The sequence below is a fragment of the Bos indicus genome, chromosome 8, assembly GCF_029378745.1.
Source record: "Bos indicus isolate NIAB-ARS_2022 breed Sahiwal x Tharparkar chromosome 8, NIAB-ARS_B.indTharparkar_mat_pri_1.0, whole genome shotgun sequence".
NCBI lineage: Eukaryota > Metazoa > Chordata > Mammalia > Artiodactyla > Bovidae > Bos > Bos indicus.
Window position 1 is genome coordinate 81,450,903 of NC_091767.1, and position 18,329 is coordinate 81,469,231.

The 18,329-nt window shown below is 43.5% G+C and overlaps 1 protein-coding gene across 19 annotated transcripts in view; it reads left to right on the plus strand.

Moving 5' to 3' along the window:
• AOPEP (aminopeptidase O (putative)) overlaps positions 1-18,329 on the plus strand; it is a 422,437-nt gene that overhangs the window by 296,468 nt on the left and 107,640 nt on the right. For all 19 annotated transcript variants that reach the window (XR_011567945.1, XR_011567946.1, XM_070794246.1 and 16 more), the window contains 2 exons: positions 6,700-6,743; positions 14,742-14,802. Coding sequence is in view for 17 of the 19 variants with exons in the window: in XM_070794246.1 (XP_070650347.1) it covers positions 6,700-6,743; positions 14,742-14,802 (105 nt within the window). In the remaining 2 variants the exon portion in view is untranslated. The remainder of the gene's footprint in view (positions 1-6,699; positions 6,744-14,741; positions 14,803-18,329) is intronic.

The following is an 18,329-nucleotide window of genomic DNA, read 5'->3' on the forward strand; positions in this document are numbered from 1 at the left end:
GCCACTCTAACGCCATTCCATGTTATTATTATTTTCTTTTAATTTATATTTTAGTGTAAAGCATTTGTGGAGAATTTTCTTCTGTGCCTTGGATTATGTTTTCTTCAAGACTGGATTCTTTGTCTTTTACATTATGCTTCTTATTTCTAGCTCTATCTTTATGTGGGTTTTTGCTGTATTGGTTTGCACAGTTGCCATACTTTTTTCTTGCTCATTCTCAGCATGAGTTGCACAGTCCTGATCCTGTATTTATTCTCATATGTATTGGAACATTATCTTCGATTTCTTTTGCAATTTCTCTTAGACATGTTTTTCTTCCCCTCTGAGCTCTAGTTTTAAGCTTGGATATTATGCATGGAGAGGTGGAGAAGAGCTCCACTGGAGCTGCGTATAGCCTTTATTGTAAGAATTTGGCTCCGCCAACTCATGAAATTTTGTTAAAGTTTTCCCATCCAAGATTCTCTTCACCTAATTTGGGTGCTGCTTTTTCCACTGCAGGTATTCTCCCAATTAATATTGTTCTTCCAATGCAGCTTGGAGCCCTAGAACCCATACAGTTCATAAGAGTACCATCTTCAGTTGTTTATTTCCCAGGTTTTGCTCATCTCAATTGAGCAAACATTTTCAGTCCCTCCACAGACAAAAAGAGAGGAAAAATAAAAGATATTCCTGTGTTTCTTCCAAATGTGTGGGTATTTGTGAGAACTTGTGGGGTTTGGGCAATTCACCAGTACCACTACAGCTAAGCATGATGGAGGGGGCGGTGCAGAGGGAGGGTTGGAGGCTGTCTTGGAATGTTATGTTTCTTTCTTTAGTTTTTTCTTTGAAGTTTATGCCACAGGCTGTACTCTTTCCTTGTTTGGTGCTGCTAGTGACATTTTTCAGAGAAGGCAATGGCACCCCACTCCAGTACTCTTGCCTGGAAAATCCCATGGATGGAAGAGCCTGGTGAGCTGCAGTCCATGGGGTCGCTAAGAGTCGGACATGACTCAGCGACTTCACTTTGACTTTTCACTTTCATGCATTGGAGAAGGAAATGGCAACCTACTCCAGTGTTCTTGCCTGGAGAATCCCAGGGACGGGGGAGCCTGGTGGGCTGCCGTCTATGGGGTCGCACAGAGTCGGACACGACTGAAGCGACTTAGCAGCAGCAGCAGTGACATTTTTGCTAACTTTTTGAAAATGGATTGTGTTTTGTTGATATTGCTAGTTATTTTTTGATGAGGAAGGCCATGATTCAGTTTCTATACAAAGAAGGTCTTCAAATTCTTCTTTTTCCAATTGACTTTTGAATCCTTTCATTTCTGAACACCTCATCTACCCAGTACTTCAGAATTATCATCTTTCTACCTCTCAACTAAAATTGCTCTCTTGAGCAATGTCTGATTCCTGACGGTTTCATTTCTTTTCAGCATTTATCCTGCCATCACTGTCCTTATTTCAATATTTTGATTATTTGTATTGTCCCTCCTACTGTCCCCTCTCTATCACCATAGTGATTATTCATAAAACCTCTGACAGAAATTCCTAGTTCTATGTAAATATCAAGCCAGAGTCAGTTTATCCAGGAGAAGCTACATGCATCTGCTTTTTGTTGAAAACTTTCACCGGTACTATAAAATAATTACCAAATTAACCATGTGCCAAAATTGGTGTCATTTAAAAAAATATTTTAATGCTTAATTTAGTGTTTTTAGGTGATAACCAAAATAAGCTATCTAGGGCTGACCTGGTCAGTATATAGATTATTAGGAGAATAAGAAATGAAAAAAAAAAAAAACTTCCCAAGGAATACATTTTTTGACTAGAGTATTGGCTTGCAACAGTTGTCAAGAATCTAGATAAAATTTCACCCCAACTCACTGTCCAAATAGCAGGAATGTTGTTATTTTTGTGTCTTTGGCTTTTATATTTTCAGGCATACTCTAGTGGTAAGAAACTAGGGCCCTAGTATTTGTTGCTAACGGACTTTGTCAGTGATCCTAGATCACATCAGTGCCTTAAGTCCTGTTAACGATCCTAGAATCAGTCTTCAAGGAAAACCCTCCTTGTCCAATTGATAATTGTAAATTGCTTTTATAAAAATGCCAACATGCTGAAGTAAAGAGTGAAGACAGATGAAAGAATTGAAAAGAAGTGGTAAGGGAAGGAATACTCAAAAGAGACATCTTTCTTCTTAAACATTCTGTTGTGGAAAATGGGGAAAGGCTTCTATGATTAGTCCACTCCAGATGTATATGCCAATTTTTGAATGGAACCAGGAAAACTAGTACTTTGTAGTTAAGATTATGCGTCAGTTCAGTTGCCCAATCACGTCCGACTCTGCAACCCCATGAACTGCAGCACGCCAGGCTTCCCTGTCCATCACCAACTTACGGAGTTTGCTCAAACTCATGTCCATGAGATTATGTGTATGAATGGAATAAGAAGGACCGGTTGAGTTAATTCCACTGGTGGTACAAAGACTACCCTGGTGAGACCAAGTGTCTTCTTGGATTGGATGGAGCACAGGATGGAAGAATGTTTAGCACTGTAGACAAACATTCCCTGCAGATATAGGCTTCATGTCTTAGGGATGTTTGAGGTATTGAGTTTTTGTGATTCAGTGTGATCCAGACATTACTTTGCCAACAGAGGTCCGTCTAGTCAAGGCTATGGTTTTTCCAGTAGTCATGTATGGATGTGAGAGTTGGACTATAAAGAAAGCTGAGCGCAGAAGAATTAATGCTTTTGAACTGAGGTGTTGAAGAAGACTCTTGAGAGTCCCTTGGACTGCAAGGAGATCCAACCAGTTCATCCTAAAGGAAATCAGTCCTGAATATTCATTGGAAGGACTGATGTTGAAGCTGAAACTCCAATACTTTGGCCACCTGATGCGAAGAGCTGATTCATTTGAAAAGATCCTGATGCTGGAAAAGATTGAAGGCGGGAGGAGAAGGGGACGACAGAGGATGAGATGGTTGGATGGCATCACTGACTCAATGGACATGAGTTTAAGTGGACTCCGGGAGTGGGTGATGGACAGGGAGGCCTGGCGTGCTGCAGTCCATGGGGTCGCAAAGAGTCAGACACAACTAAGTAACTGAATTGAACTGTGGTCCCTTAGACCCGTCCTCCTCAGGACTGATTGGCAGCCTTCAGCTAGCTGTATGGCCTGCAGTTCTCAGCTCTGAGCAGGAAGAGGCAGATGGCCACCTGCTAAGAAGTGGGACAGTTACCTTTTCTAAAAAGTAAAGCAGAGCTTCTTGGGGACCTCCTACGCTTTTATTGTATTTACAGAAAATCTGAAACATTGTGTTCTGCAATTTTGTAAAGAAAGATCCAATTGTAATAGGAAAATGCAAAAGGGCAGAATTAAGGTTAACTCTGGATTTCCTGCTTCTCAAGCAATTAAATTCTCCCCCTTGTCATTGAGTTAATGTAATTTTCCCCCCACTTAATAGAGCATGAATTATTGGACAAATATGGGATAAGTTGATATGGACTATAAGGAGATAATGCAGTAAAATTAGTAAGAAATTACAATTACAGTACTTGAATTTTTAAGAAGCAAGAATTCTGTCATTAAGCCAATGAAATATCTGCAAAGTAATCTAATAATATATCAGATTATGAAAAATTAATTTCTGATTCAACTTTTTTACAAAATAATTATTAATATAATCAAATCATGACTTTAATCAAAAATACTTCTTTGCTTTCTAAATATTGCTTTTGTTTCCTTTGATATTTTTTTCTCAATATACCCACTGCAGTGTATACTATATTGCATTCTATTTGGATTGTCTCCTTGCATTTTTACTGATGAATTTTTTTTCACTGAAGTATAGTTGATGTACAACATTGTGCTAGTTTCTGGTGCACTGCAAAGCATCTCATACCTTCTTTTTCAGACTATCTTCCATCATAATTTACTGTGAGATACTGATATAGTTCCCTGCACTGTGTGGTAGGAGCTTGTGGTTTATACGTAGTGTTGTGTGATATAGTAGTGGTGTCTGCTAATCCTAAACTCCTAATTTACTCCTCCCCCCTTCCCCTTTGGTAACCATAAATTTGTTTTCTATGTCTGTGAGTCTCTTTCAGTTTTGTAAATAAGTCCATTTGTATCATTTTTTAAGATTCCATATATAAGTGATGTCATATATCTATCTTTGTCTGACTTACTTCACTTAGTATAACAATCTCTAGGTTCATTCATGTTGCTGAAAATGGCATTATTTCCTTCCTTTTTTCTGGCTGTGTAATATTCCATCGTGTGCATATATATATATATATGTGTGTGTGTGTGTGTGTGTGTGTGTGTGTCTGTGTATCTATCATATCTTCTTCATCCATTCATCTGTTGATGCTCACTTAGGATGCTTCCATATCTTGGTTACTGTAAATACTGCTACTATGAGCATTAGGGGACTTAGACTGATACTGATTGAGAAGGCAATGGCACCCCACTCCAGTACTCTTGCCTGGAAAATCCCATGGACGGAGGAGCCTGGAGGGCTGCAGTCCATGGGGTCGCTAAGAGTCAGACACTACTGAGCAATTTCACTTTGACTTTTCACTTTCATGCATTGGAGAAGGAAATGGCAACCCACTCCAGTATTCTTGCCTAGAGAATCCCAGGGACGGGGGAGCCTGGTGGGCTGCCGTCGATGGGGTTGCACAGAGTTGGATACGACTGAAGTGACTTAGCAGACTGATACATGTTAATATTAGTTTTGTTGTATTTGTGTTATGTATTTTGGGTGAAGCAATAGGCAAGTAGAGTCTTAGAAGGAGAACAGAGGTTGCAAGAAATAAATCTTTCACCAGTGCTCTTAATAGGGAAATTCTGTCTCTGGAAGAAATGGACCTAACCACCCATAAACACATAGGAAGGGACAGCTGACTCTGCCAGTGTAGTGATGGCTATGCTTAATGCCATGATAGAAAAAGAACACCTTGTCATACAAATTGTTTGCAGATTTCTAGTCCTGTGTATTCCATCTGTTTGTAATACAATGGTCTGCACTGCTGCTTGCATCTCACACTCTGAGTTCCATGGATCTCATCAGAGCCCTGTGCTGACCCTGGCTCTGCAGACTAGGTTGTGGTAGAGGCGTCCGTCTGAAGGGATGCTCATTTATTAATGGCAGTGTCATATTTTATCATCTGGGCTTACACATGTGCCCTCTTTAAGGACCAATTTAAAAGGTGATTTCCAATTTATTAAAAGAAAACCTGTAAGTTCTGGTCTTACTTATCACTCAATATTAAGTCCCTAGAAAGTTAAATATTGTTCTTGTTTGTTTCATGTTCTGTATTTACCCAAAATGTATCTTATCAAACCTGCAGATGAGGAAGGGTTGACACTAGGCTTACCCATTTAGCATATAAAAATGTACAACCCCCATGTAAATTAAGATTTCAGATTAAGAACAAAGAACTTTTTCATGTAAGTATGCCCTCAATTTACCTGGGTATCCTATGTTTTATCTCACAAACGTAGTTTATACCAAATCAAGATTCCAGAATAAGATGGACTGAAAAGATTGGTCACAATACACAAGATGCAGATCAAATATAAATGTGACTTTGAATATTCATATGCAAATATTTTTTAGTTCTTCTGATATTATGGGTATGTTTTTAAAAGAATCCATATCTTTTGGAGGTATTTACTGAAACATTGGTGAAATTATGTTAACGTTTGGGATTTACTTCTAAATAATGCAAGAGGCAAGTGAGTGGATGGTGCAGATTGGCTATGGGACACTGGGTGTGTAAAGTTTAATTACACTTTGCTACTTTTGAATGTGTCTGAAATTTTCCATTTTCCATAGTAAAGGATAAAATGGGTATGTGTGTAAGTCATGCCCTTAGATTAAAAAAAAAAAAAATCTATTATTGAAACATCTTAAATATCAAACAATTGAGGACTTGTGCCGTGGCACCAGAAGAGGCTGCAGATGGAGGCAGGAGCCTGTGAGCTATTTTGGGGATTGTGACATCTCTGTTCCTCCACTGGGGTATTAATTGTCTTGGTTTTTGTCTTTATTATCCATAGAGCAATGCAAAAAAGCCATTAGTTACTAGCCTCTCAGAGTTGGGATTATTCAGTGTGTAACAGGATCTCTGATGGCTCAGTGGTAAAGAACCTGCCTACCAGTGCAGGAGACACAGGAGGCATGGGTTCAATCCCTGGTTTGGGAAGATCCCCTAGAAGAGGAAATGGCAACCCACTCCAGTATTCTTGCCTGGAGAATCCCACGGACAGAGGAGCCTGGCGGGCTACAGTCCATGGGGGTGCAAGAGAGTCGGAGATGACTGAGCAACTGAGCACAAACACACACAGGATCTCTAGGGAAGCTGATGAGGAGGAGAACAAGGTTAAGTTAGAGGGACAGTGCAGGGTGCTATGGCTGGCCTTTTGAAAATAGTTAAACATGGAATGAAATAAACTGTTGGGTTAGGTCAGAATAACAAACGTTACTTTTTTCAATTTGTTTGTGGTTTTTACAAAAATAAGTCTCTATAACTGATTGGACTGCGGCCCTGGTAAATGAATAAATTGAGTATATAGCCTAATATTTCAGTGTCAGCCTGCCTTCCCTAGCAGGTGAATTGTCAGCAGCTGGGAATGCTCAATCTCTGGCATGACTCCAGGAAGGGTTATTTATTGATGGACATCTTTAATGATTTGCTTTTTTCTTCTTCCAGGATTTCCTTCAAATGCTCTTGGAGAACATCCCAGAAGAAAAAAGGTGAGGACCAATTTAGGAATTAAGGGCCCAGTTTTATTTTGAATGTTAAAAATGATTCTGCCATTGTTTGGCAAATTGCAGCCTGGAAGTTTAATCTTCCTCTGTTAATAGAGGAGGGACCTAGCCCAGCCAGCAGGAGTCCTGGGATGATCAACGGGACCTAGAAATATTGGGAGTGTGGACTCTAGGAGCCAGCACGAACAGCTGGAGACACTCTTTGGCCTCAGCTGCCATGAAAAAGAATGGAGAAGAGACAGTTCTAAAAGTTAGGGTGACTTGTTTTGGAATGTCTGAAATGTTTCAGATTTGCCATCCTTTTATTTTTAAAGTGAACATGCAAGGTTTGCTTCGTGTAAAAATCACATCGGATATGTCCATTATTGCTGATGTCAAGAACCACAGGTTACCTGCAAGAATTTTTCTTTTCTTTTATACTTGCCCTGAAATAACCTTTCAGGTCCTCTAACAGAATGGAGCAATTTCCTTAGGAACTAATACAAAAAAACGGAAAAAGAAAATTAATAGAGATGGTATATTACCTCCTTAGGCTGTTACCCACGTCTGTTTCTGAGTAATGACTATACATTCTTTCAGGAGAACTTCTCAGAGCACAAATAGAGCAATTTTCATGGAGCTGACAAGGTGCATTTTTCATTTTGGAGATCTTTCTTTACATCCCCTTCCTAATAAGCTTATGGAGTTCATTTGGATGTCCCAAGCCCTCTAGCTCCAAGCCCACCTTGGGCTCCCGCAAGCCCACCTAGATTTTATCATTGTGAATATTTATTATGACCCCACAAAGTAACTTTTGTTGTGACTGTGGATGTTAAGAGCAGCATCTCCATTGAACGGTGCCCACTGACCACCAACCTTCGCCCTTCAAGAGGCTGCCTCGCCCAGTTAGGATCACATTTTGACTAGCAGACTTAAGCTTTTTAAAAAAATTTTCCTTAAGAGTTGAGACTTCATTGCTACAATGAATGTATTTCAGCAAGAATACTAGAATATATTTTGAAACTCAAACATTGTCTTTCCCGCCAGCTAATCTCAGAATCTAATCCAGCTTTTGAAGCAGACTGTTCATCCTTTTACCGATGCAGCACGTTGTACCAATTTTATCCAGCTCTCCAAAGGCCCCACGCCTACCCGTGGAGCCTCTAATCTTTGACTCCATCGCAAGCTGATCCTCAGACACATCTGTTAGGCATGTGAGCTGTGCTGAACAAGACAAAATTTTTCAGGTTAGACCAGCCAGTTAAGGTCCCAGGGCCAGCCCGCCTGTGTCATACTGCCTTTCTCTTATTCTCTTACTTCAATTAATTTTAACATTCTCTATTGAGTACCTCCTTCACCAGGTTTTAGGCTGGACACTAGGAAATAAAAAATTAATTCTATGCTTAGCCTTCAGGGAGCTCCTAGTCAGCTGCTAAAGATGTACATGATACAGGTCATGACTCAGGGTAGGGAGTTCTTTGGTGAACTTCAGCACGGAGATAGGGCTCAGCAGTCCTACGGTCAAGCCTTCAGGCCAGAGGTCTACTGAAGGTTTCAGGTAGGGGAGTGCCATCAGCAAGGTACTTGGGGGTGGGGGGCAGCATGGGAGAGAGATGGGATGGAGAGAACTAGATATCAGGAGACCAACCAGAGACAGAAACGGCAGCTCACTGAAGATCCAGAGCTGGGACCATGGGTGGATGGTGGCAGCGGGCTATAAACAGATCTCAGGAATACCCCCAGGAGTGCCGCAGTTAAGTTGGTTGATTGGTTGAGCTGAAAGGAGGAGTCCTGCACGATCTGACCTTTCTCTGTCTGCCACTCGGTTACATGCTGAGTTTAGAAGTCCTGGCAATCCAGGCAGCAGGTGTTTGGTCTCAGGAATCAGTATGGGGCAAAGAGAGGGAAGGTTGAGTGTTTGAAGGTGGAAGAGGGGAGATGAGACACCATGTTTTAGACATCTTCAGTGAGTGGTTTCTGTCCAGATGCTGATGAGACCAAGAAGAAGAAGCTAGGAGTGCTTATCCAGCGTGCCTTCCCCACCTGATAGTCCAACAGTATCAACAGCTGCCAGTTCTTTCTTTGCTCATCAGTTATTATGTTTTGTGCACACATTCACGTGTTTGTTTTAATTCAGTACTCTTCCTCCCCCTTGAAGCTAGGGAGTGCTTGTTTGTAAATGTTACCTCAGCAATCTTCATTAGCTACCCAAGCGCAGATGACTTGCTCTGATCAAGAAAAGAAGTAACCATGTATAAAGCCTTGAGGCATACACTGTTTGTATCCCCACGTAGGAAGGGAACGCAAAAACATAAATTACTGACATTTAAAAACCCATACAAAAAAATAAATAAATAAAAAATAAAAACCCTTACAAAATGTAAGTTGCAGTTCAGAACAAGAGCCTTTTCTGCTTCACACCCTGAACGTGGAAGCCCCCAAAGCCTGAGTCCCTCGAGAACTGCACTGCCCGTGTTCTCTGCACCTTCACTGTTCCTGACGCACAAGCCTTGCGCTTTCCTGTAGGCACGCAGATAGAAGGTGATCTTTAGAATCTCAAGGGGCCGAAGACAGAGCCAAGAGTGATAAAGACCTTTCTCCTGATCAGCACTGAGTTGATAGGCACAGGCAGCAGATATGGCTAATAGTCAGCACCCTATCCTTGTCATTCCACCCCCAGAAGTCAATTGACCGAGCAATGTAGAACACGCAGTACATACAATGCTCTTTCACACACACCTGGGTCTTGTTTCTGTGTACTATAACATTAAGAAGTAGTACTGGTCACTTTCCCGGCCTTAAACACAACTTATTTTTCTAACCAGCATCATGCAGGGTGGCCAGCCCATTCCCTCCCTTGTGGCATTAACTACATGTGACTACATTCAGAGCTCACAGGGTCTGGAGACCCACTCCTAAAACTCAGAGCTGCCTTTCAGGACACAGGTGTACAGCATGGGAGCTCTCTGGCCAGAGGGTGAGACAGCCGGCTGTTCCGGATACCCGGGAGGCCTCAGTAATGAGGCAGAAGCACTGTTCACTAGTACAGAGACGGCGGGCGTGCAGGCGTGGGTCTGTGTACTTTTAGCTGTCTGTATAAAATCAATTTCCATAGTGAGCAGACATGCAGAAGAGTAATTTCCTGTAAGTCCTGGGTCCCAGAGAAGTGGAAATGCTTCTGCTTGTCTGTTGTGATTATTTAAGCTCCATGATCTCAGAGGGGAAAAACTCACCATTGGCCTTGACTCTGAGTGTCTTGATTTGAAAAAGTCAGCTTTCAGCTTTACCACTGCTACATATCCAAGCCCAGAGCTGAAACTTCATCTGTACTATCATCTCAGTAATCATGATCAAAACAGGAAAAATATGTACATTTTAAAAAATAAAACATAGAGCCCCTTTGATTCCTGAAAATTCGGCATTTTCAGACCATCTCCCATAATTTCCTTGGGAGGTAAGGCTACTTCTACTACTTCTATAATGTTTACGTTTGTTTTTAGTGGATGGAATCAATGCTTTGATCTTCCTCTCAGAATTTAACATCTTATTACACTTAAGGAATCTGTAAGTGGGCATCCGTGCAGTTTGATGTCTGCACTGAGACTGGGAGTCTAGAAACCTAGGTCTTTTCTCTAGCTCTTTCCTTTAGCCCGGGCTGACTTTGAACAGTTTTCTTATGCTGCAGTTTCTCCATCTGCTAAAAAAGCCACACAACAATTGACACCCACTTCATGAGGATATTATGAGGAATGAAGTGATAATGGTTATAAGGTGTTTTGAACCTTTCCAGGGGTAAGCGATCTGGAAACACAGGTTCTCTTCATTCACAGGAGAGTGTCTTTTGCTCCTGGATGCAGCTGAACAATGAACTCTCCTGTCCTCACACTCCTGCCCTCCCAAGGGTCCCCCTATCTCTTCTGAACTGTAATTGGGGGCAGACAAACAGGGCAGCCACAGCAGCAGCCAGGTCACCTTCAGCAGGAGAGATATGAGCAAGAAGTCAGCATTGGCGGAAGCCAGCACAGGCCTTCTCCTCTTGCAGGCTTGTCTGCACCGTAAATCATGAACAATATATTGTGAAGCCTGCATTCCACACAGGAAGAAAAGTGAGAGCTTTGCAGGCAGACAACACAAGGTTGAGTCCCAGCACTTTGAGCACCATCTAGAAGGCCCTGAGCAACTCCCTTAGCCTCTTGGACCTCTATTTGCTCATCTCTAAGATGGGGATAATAGTATTAGTCTTGTACAGAACCCTATCAGAACCCTGTGCCTGATAGACATCCATTGAATGTTTGCCACATATATAAGCTTTAGCCTGTTCTCAGTCTTCACTGGTGAAGATGTCCTCAGTCAGTAACACTCCAGGACTCAACTCCCCAGGCCCTGCCCTCCACCATGCCATCCCCTGACCGTGCCACCCCTAAAGAAGTATCTTTCAGCTAAAAGTCTCCAAAGGAAATTTATGTCCCTGTCCTCTTACTCACTCCTCCATGGGGATGCACAACAGCTGTTCACCATCTTTTGTAAAACCGCCTGAAAATGGCCCTGTAGTCAGTCCCAGACTTCTCTTCTTCAGGATATTTAATCCCAGTTCCCTTGACCTCCCTTGTGGATCAAATGTGCTTACCCCTTTGATCATCACTACTGCTGTCTTCTAAATCCTTTCTAAATTCTTCATTTTAAGTTGTTGCAGGTTTAAGGATGCCCATTTTCCTAGAATCCACAACACAGTGCAGCTCAGTTCCGAGTGCTGCCGCCTTCCTGGGTATCTCCTGAAGGATGGGTAACCAGACCTTTTGTCCCTCCTTGGCTGGAAAGGAAGAAGATGAATGGGCTACTTAGAGAGAAGCACCAAAGAAGGATAGACGGGGATAAAAACAGACCCTTGCTTCTAAATTGGGTCAAACAGTTGAGGTCACCAGCAGGGCCTCCATAGCTGCTCGAGCCCCAGGCAGGAGCTCTACACACCAGATGAACAGCCCCCTGGGTGCCAGACCAGGTGGGAACTGTCTGCATTTGTTCCAAACAAGAATGAACCTTCTTCTGAACATCATCCTCAGTGGAAGTTGCCAAATCCGTCTTACCTTCCAGCCTGGCACATGTCACTAGAAAGTAAAACAACCTCAAGTCCCCTTGGGCGCTTCTCCAAGTGGCCCTTTGACACCACTTTCCTCCTCCTGGCATATCAGTTATGCCAGGTGAGGGCATTTCCAGAGCCTCTTTCTATGGCCAAACAAATAAATCAAATCCAAGAAAGTATAATCACCTTAATGTGCTGAGAGATGCCTCCTCTCTTCTGGTCATCCCACCCCCACTCCAAGTATGCTCACGTGTGCACATGTGCACGCACACCCACACACACAGGCATCTGAGGGCACGTGTGCATGCACACACATGAGCACACGCTTCCACACTCTCACAGCCTACAGATGAGACTCGGCCATGGGCACTGAGATGACGACAAAGAAACAGTGGGGAAGAGCCCAGGAATGGTGGCTCCTGGCCTTTCACAGCCAGTAATTTCACTGACCTGGGAACTGGGCAAACAGCCTAGGAGGATAGTCATCTTCCCCTTATTCACTTCTGGCCTCTTCCCTGTCTGGTCATCCCGCAGATGAGCATCATCTCGAAAATGAATCCAAACTAGTTTTTCTCCTCTCTGTGTATTTTCTCTTTGTTGAAATAGCAACAGTTGCCCCCTTCAACCACCTTTGCTTTTTCCCTGGGTAGGAAGACCTCCCAGGTCCTATCACTTCGTGGCAAATGGATGGGAAATGTGGAAACAGTGTCAGATTTCATTTTCTAGGGCTCCAAAATCAATGAGGATGGTGACCACAGTTATGAAATTAAAAGACGCTTGCTCCTTAGACGAAGAGCTATGACAAACCTAGACAATGTATTAAAAAGCAGAGCCATTACTTTGCCAACAAAGGTCCATCTAGTCAAGGCTATGGCTTTTCCAGTAGTCATGTACAGATGTGAGAGTTGGACCATAAAGAAAGTTGAGTGCCGAAGAATTGATGCTTTCAAACTGTGGTGCTGGAGAAGGCTCTTGAGAGTCCCTTGGACAGCAAGGAGATCAAACCAGTCAATCCTAAAGGAAATCAACCCTGAATATTCATTGGAAGGACTGATGCTGAAGTTGAAGCTCCAATTGCCACCTGATATGGAAAGACCCTGATGCTGGGAAAGATTGTGGTCAAAAGAAGGGAGTGACAGAGGATGAGATGGTTGGATGACATCACTAACTCAATGGACTCATATGAGTTTGAGCAAACTCTGGGAGATAGTGAAGGTTCATGGGGTTTCAAAGAGTCAGACACAATTTGGCAACTGAACAAATTGTTGTACAAGGGAAAACCAAGACACATTAGTGACTTGTTTGTCAGTGAAGAAGAAAAGGAAGGACAAGATCAGTCAACCCTGTCTTCCCTAAGCCACCTAGGCCCGCTTTTGCCTCCCTTCTCACTACATCCAGCCTACAGCAGAACGGTACAGGTGTGAGGGGAGCACTTGGCCTTCAGCACCTTTACTGATGCAGACAGCACTGTATCTTTCCACAACCTCTTTACAATTCCAAAGGGTGGGAGGAGGGAATATTTCATATATGTAATGGAGTATATAATACATAAAATTTTAAAAGATACAGACCTTAATGACTTGGGAATGTCTTACTGGGCAAGGTGATTATTAACTTAAAAAGGAATAATTTTTATTGAGTCAACAATGAAATGTGTTTTCATTCATTCAGATAAAAAGTATCTATGGGGATACTTATGCCACAACTGTTTTAAGTGCAGGGTTAAGAGAAGTGAGTAAAACAGACACCGACCCTGGTCTCAGAGAGCTTTGATCTAGTAAGGAAACATTTACAAGTCAAGTAACAAAATCAGTTGCAGTCTCAGACTGTGACAGAATACTGTGCCACAGAAGACAGGGCCTGTGTGGGTGTGACATACGCAGCCTGGAAGAGGATTCCAAGAAGGCCTCTGTGGCTGGAGAGATTGGGCATAAGCAGGAGTTATCTCAAAGCCAGGGAGGAATTGCTTAAACTTCAATAAGACAGGAAGACATGACCTAAAGTTTGTGGACCCTAAACATATTGTACCTTTAAAGGAGTATTTAAATCAGCAGGCATGAGACCAAAAGATTTCAGCTGACTTTGGATCAAACAAGCAATCATAACATTTCAAATAAAGTGGAATGAATACATGTTTGAAAACAGGCATCAGAAGCCGTGTGTGCTCCATGGCTCTGAGCCTCCTTGGGTTCCAATGATGAATTGTATCATTTTTGCTTGCTGTCACCCATCGTCACCATGAAGTTGGCATTTCATTTTGATGTACTCAGTGCTGCGAGGTTCAGATTTCACGTTACTCCACCTCTCTCCAGGAAGCAGCCACGCCTGACATGTCCCATGAACATGCCCTCTCCTCCCTGCATAGGCACTCCCAACGAAGACTTCCTCTCAAGGCATCAGGGACCTCCTGTGGGGCCACTTTGATTCTTAGATCTCATCGTGTGCACTCCTGTGGACTTGAGAGACGCTCTACTGAATATGACCATGCCCCCTCCTCACTTTAACCTGAGACATCACTGCACTTTCTCCAAATTTCTCTGAAAGAACAATGCTGCGATGTGCCCCGATAGATAGAACCATTCTGTGTATTAATAATAAGTGCGCTGTAACTTTAAAACTTTTATTGATTGGTTTATTTTTGGCTGTGCTGGGTCTTCACTGCTGGGCTCAGGCCTTCTCTATACGTGCGATGAGGGGGACTACGCTTTGTTTTGGAGCACGGGCTTCAGTTTTCGTAGCACACAGGCTCAGTAGTTGTGGTGCATGGGCTTAGTTGCTCTGAAGCATGTGGAATCGTCCCAGACCAGGGACTGAACCCATGTCCCCTGCTTTGGCAGGTGGATTTCTACCCACTGTGCCACCAGGCAAGTCCACTCTGTAACTTTTTAATCCTTTACTTTTTCGTTGTCGTTTTATTTTTAAAGGCCGGAGCTGTCTGTTGGAAACATCTTCCGAGACTGGCTGGAGAGTTCTGGAATTCCACAGGTGAGCTTCAGATAACCGCCTCATCAGACTCTGTGGAGAACAGTAAGGCTTATCGCTTAGTGTATCAATCATGACAGTGGGTTTTTTTTTTTTCCAATATCTTTATACAAGTAAGCGGGCTTCCCTGATAGCTCAGTTGGTAAAGAATCCACCTGCAATGCACGAGACCCCAGTTCAATTCCTGAGTTTGGAAGATCCCCTAGAGGAGGGATAGGTTACCCATCCCAATATTCATGGACTTCCTTGGTGGCTCAGATGGTAAAGAATCTCCCTGCAATCCGAGAGACCTGGGTTTGATCCCTGGGTTGGGAAGAACCCCTGGAAGGAGGGCCTGGCAACCCACTCCTGTGTTCTTGCCTGGAGAATCCCCATGGACTGAGGGGCCTGGTGGGCTACAGTCCATGGGGTTGCAAAGAGTCAGACCTGACTGAGGGACTAAACACGTGTAAAAGTAACCAGCTCACTGAGCTGCAGTGTCCCCGAGTCAGGAAGATGATGTCTCCCACGCTGTTCAGCCTGCCGTGGTGGAGTGTGCCTCGGGCCTCTGCCCATAGTGACTGTGGTGTGAGAGGTGGACATTCTGGCTGACTCTGAACTGAGTGTTCAGTGAGGTCCTCCAAAGCGTGACGCACACTTTGGGCAGCGTCACCAGGCAGCAATCCAGCGCCGCCAGCGTCTCGAGCTCTGCTCTGTGGACGCAGCCAGACAGCGAACTGGCCTGCCTGTCACTCTCCTCTGACCCAGCATACCCATAGTTTCCCCCTCATCGGCCCATGCAGCTGCCCTCAGCTTTCTCCTCTACTTCTGCATCTCTGCCTCCAGCTGCTCTTCTCATCTGAAGGAGCCGTTCAGACTCATTTCTCTGTCTTGGGGACCAGGATCTACCTCTCCTTCAGGTTTATTTCTCTGCTCCCCCTTTCAGCCCATAGCGATTCTGAGGGAGACATTCCCAGGCGACCCTCACTGCGTAGCAATCACCTGGCCTAAAGCCTCCTCCCCCCTGCTCTCTCCCTGGGTCTTGTGCTTCCGAGAGCCTCAAGGGCCGCCCCGAGCTAGAGCCTGGGCCCTGCCTGGAAGCACCTGGTCAAAGGACCCGGTGGGCCTGGAACTCTTCCAACCTCCAGAGCAGCTGCAGACCCGTCACAGTGGGCCTGAGTGTCTGGGAGTGGACCCCACGGTGGGGAGAAAGTCAGCCCGGGGCGCAGGCAAGCAGCGCTGTTAGCCTGCTCGTTTCTGGTTTCATGACTGGTTATACGAGCTTCCCCTTGGGAGTGTCTGAATGTCAATGAATGTCTGTGAACCATGAAATTAAGGAACAGGAGGGGCTGTTCTCCATTACCTTTTCATCCCTCACCTCTTGTCTTTGTCCTGTTCTGCCACACATGGGGCAACGTCGGCCACCAGCCACCAGCAGCTCATTCCTAAGGAAGGACGCACTGCCTTCGGTTCAGGAATGCGTGTCACCTGTTAAAACTTATTTGTTTGCCCCAGGCCTTCTGGGAGCAAAAAAGAATAAAATGCTGTGTCCTAAACACGCAGAACAAAGTGAATGGTTACCTGGTCTTGGGAGGCAGTGCTTTCAACTCGTGTATGTTACGTATAATGAGCTCCTGTGATTTCTAAGACGGCGGCTTCCAAACCAGGCCACTATTTGAGTACAAAAATCCCGGGCAACAAAGTTAAGGTTTGTCTGATCCCAAATAGCCACACCCTGCTCTTCTTGTTTTCGAAGAGGGTGAGGGGTGGGTATCCCCCCCGAAGCCGGCTGCCTGGAGTTCCCAGGCTGGGCTGTTGCAAGGCTCCCAGACATTCTTAGGGGGGCCTGAAAGCTGGGAAAAGTTGGGAGCTCAAAGAGCAAAATCCTGCATTTCCTGGCCCAGAACAACAAGGCGGCTGTGTTCAGCAGTTAGCCCCAAGGGAAGAGAAAAGAAAGAGTCCTTAATCGAGTGCCCAGAAGCAAGCGCATCCGACTTGTGCCATCGCACTGGGGCTGACCTGCTCACTCCCAGGAGGTTCTGTAATTTCCCTTGAAGAAGAAGAGGCTTTGCCACCGGCTTTTGCTTTTCATTAAAAGGGGGAGGGGTCTATGGAAAGGAAAGATTTGCCTCTGAGCCGTACGTTTTTTCCAAAGGTCTAGTTGCATTAGTGACAGCTTATAGCATAGACAAGAATCTCCGCTGTAAACTGACGAAACCTGCTGTCAAAACACAGCCAGGTGCAATGAGGCCAACCCGGCTATAAATTGTCTTTAAGACCCAACTGGTATTTCCTTGGGTGCTTAACTGTTCAGTAAAAACAACAGCGTCAGACAGAAAAGACCCTGATTTAGTGCACATCTTTACATTGGTGAATGATCAGACGGCATCTTTTCATCTCTTCACCCATTTTCTGCCATTATTTATGTGGCTAATGGTGATTTACCTACTCACAGCCCTTTCCGCACTCCTTGAGAGTTCCCTCTCGTTTCCACTTCAGTGAGACTCTGCGCCCTCTTGTTGCAGGAGCCTCACAGTGAATGGGACACCTTGTTCTTTGTCCCTATCATTATAATATAAAGTTACTGGTGTGTTTGGCCTGGAATGACAACCAGAGCATTGAAATCATTCCAATGCTCTTTGTTCTCATTAAAAATTTCTGTCTACCAGCAATTGAAGTCATTCGTGACAAAAGAGTCACATTCTACTGGTGAAGTTTTCATTCCACAGGTTATAGAGGCTTTTTGTCTTCTCTAAGGAATGTTTGCCTTGGGATTGGCCTCCATTTTCCTTCTTGGCCACATTGAATGGAAATCATTTTTTTAATGTGTGGAAATAGCTTCAGCAGCTATAAAAGTAAGCGTGAACCCCCCAAAAGTAAAGGAAATTGGATACAAAATCTGTTTAAAGAAACACCCAACCCTAACCTATGGCTTTGCTAACAGACTTAAAATTGATTTTACCATTGATAATACAGATTATTTCATTTATGATGTTCTTCTGATTATAAAAGTATTACATACTGAAATATTAAGAAGTTTGTAATAAGAAAATTAAAATGGCCCAGAGATAATTCTTTAAGTCATTTATTGATTTCAATTATTTTTTATTGCACCGTGTGGCATGTGGGATCTTAGTTCCCTGACCAGGGACTGAACCCCCTACAGTTGAAGTGTAGCATCTTAGCTACTGGCCCACCAGGGAAGTCCCCAGAGTTAATTTTTTGACAGAAACCCTTTTAGTCATTTTTTTGGTCTCCCTTTTCAAAAATAAAAATAATATGTTCTCTGAAGCAAGTTCAAGCAAAACCAAAGTAAAAAAACATAAAAGCCCGTGCCCTTTTCAATCTTACTCTGCAGAGATAATATATGCCTGGTATGTTTCCTTCTATACATTTTCTGTGCTATACATTATGTAAGTGCATATCCTTTCTTAAAAACATTGGACTTTTATTAGCTAAACTTAAAAGTTTTCATTTAAAAATACATCTTAAGCAATTTCCCACATCCCTTGAAATAATTCAACAGCAGTAATTTTTAACAGCTGCATAAA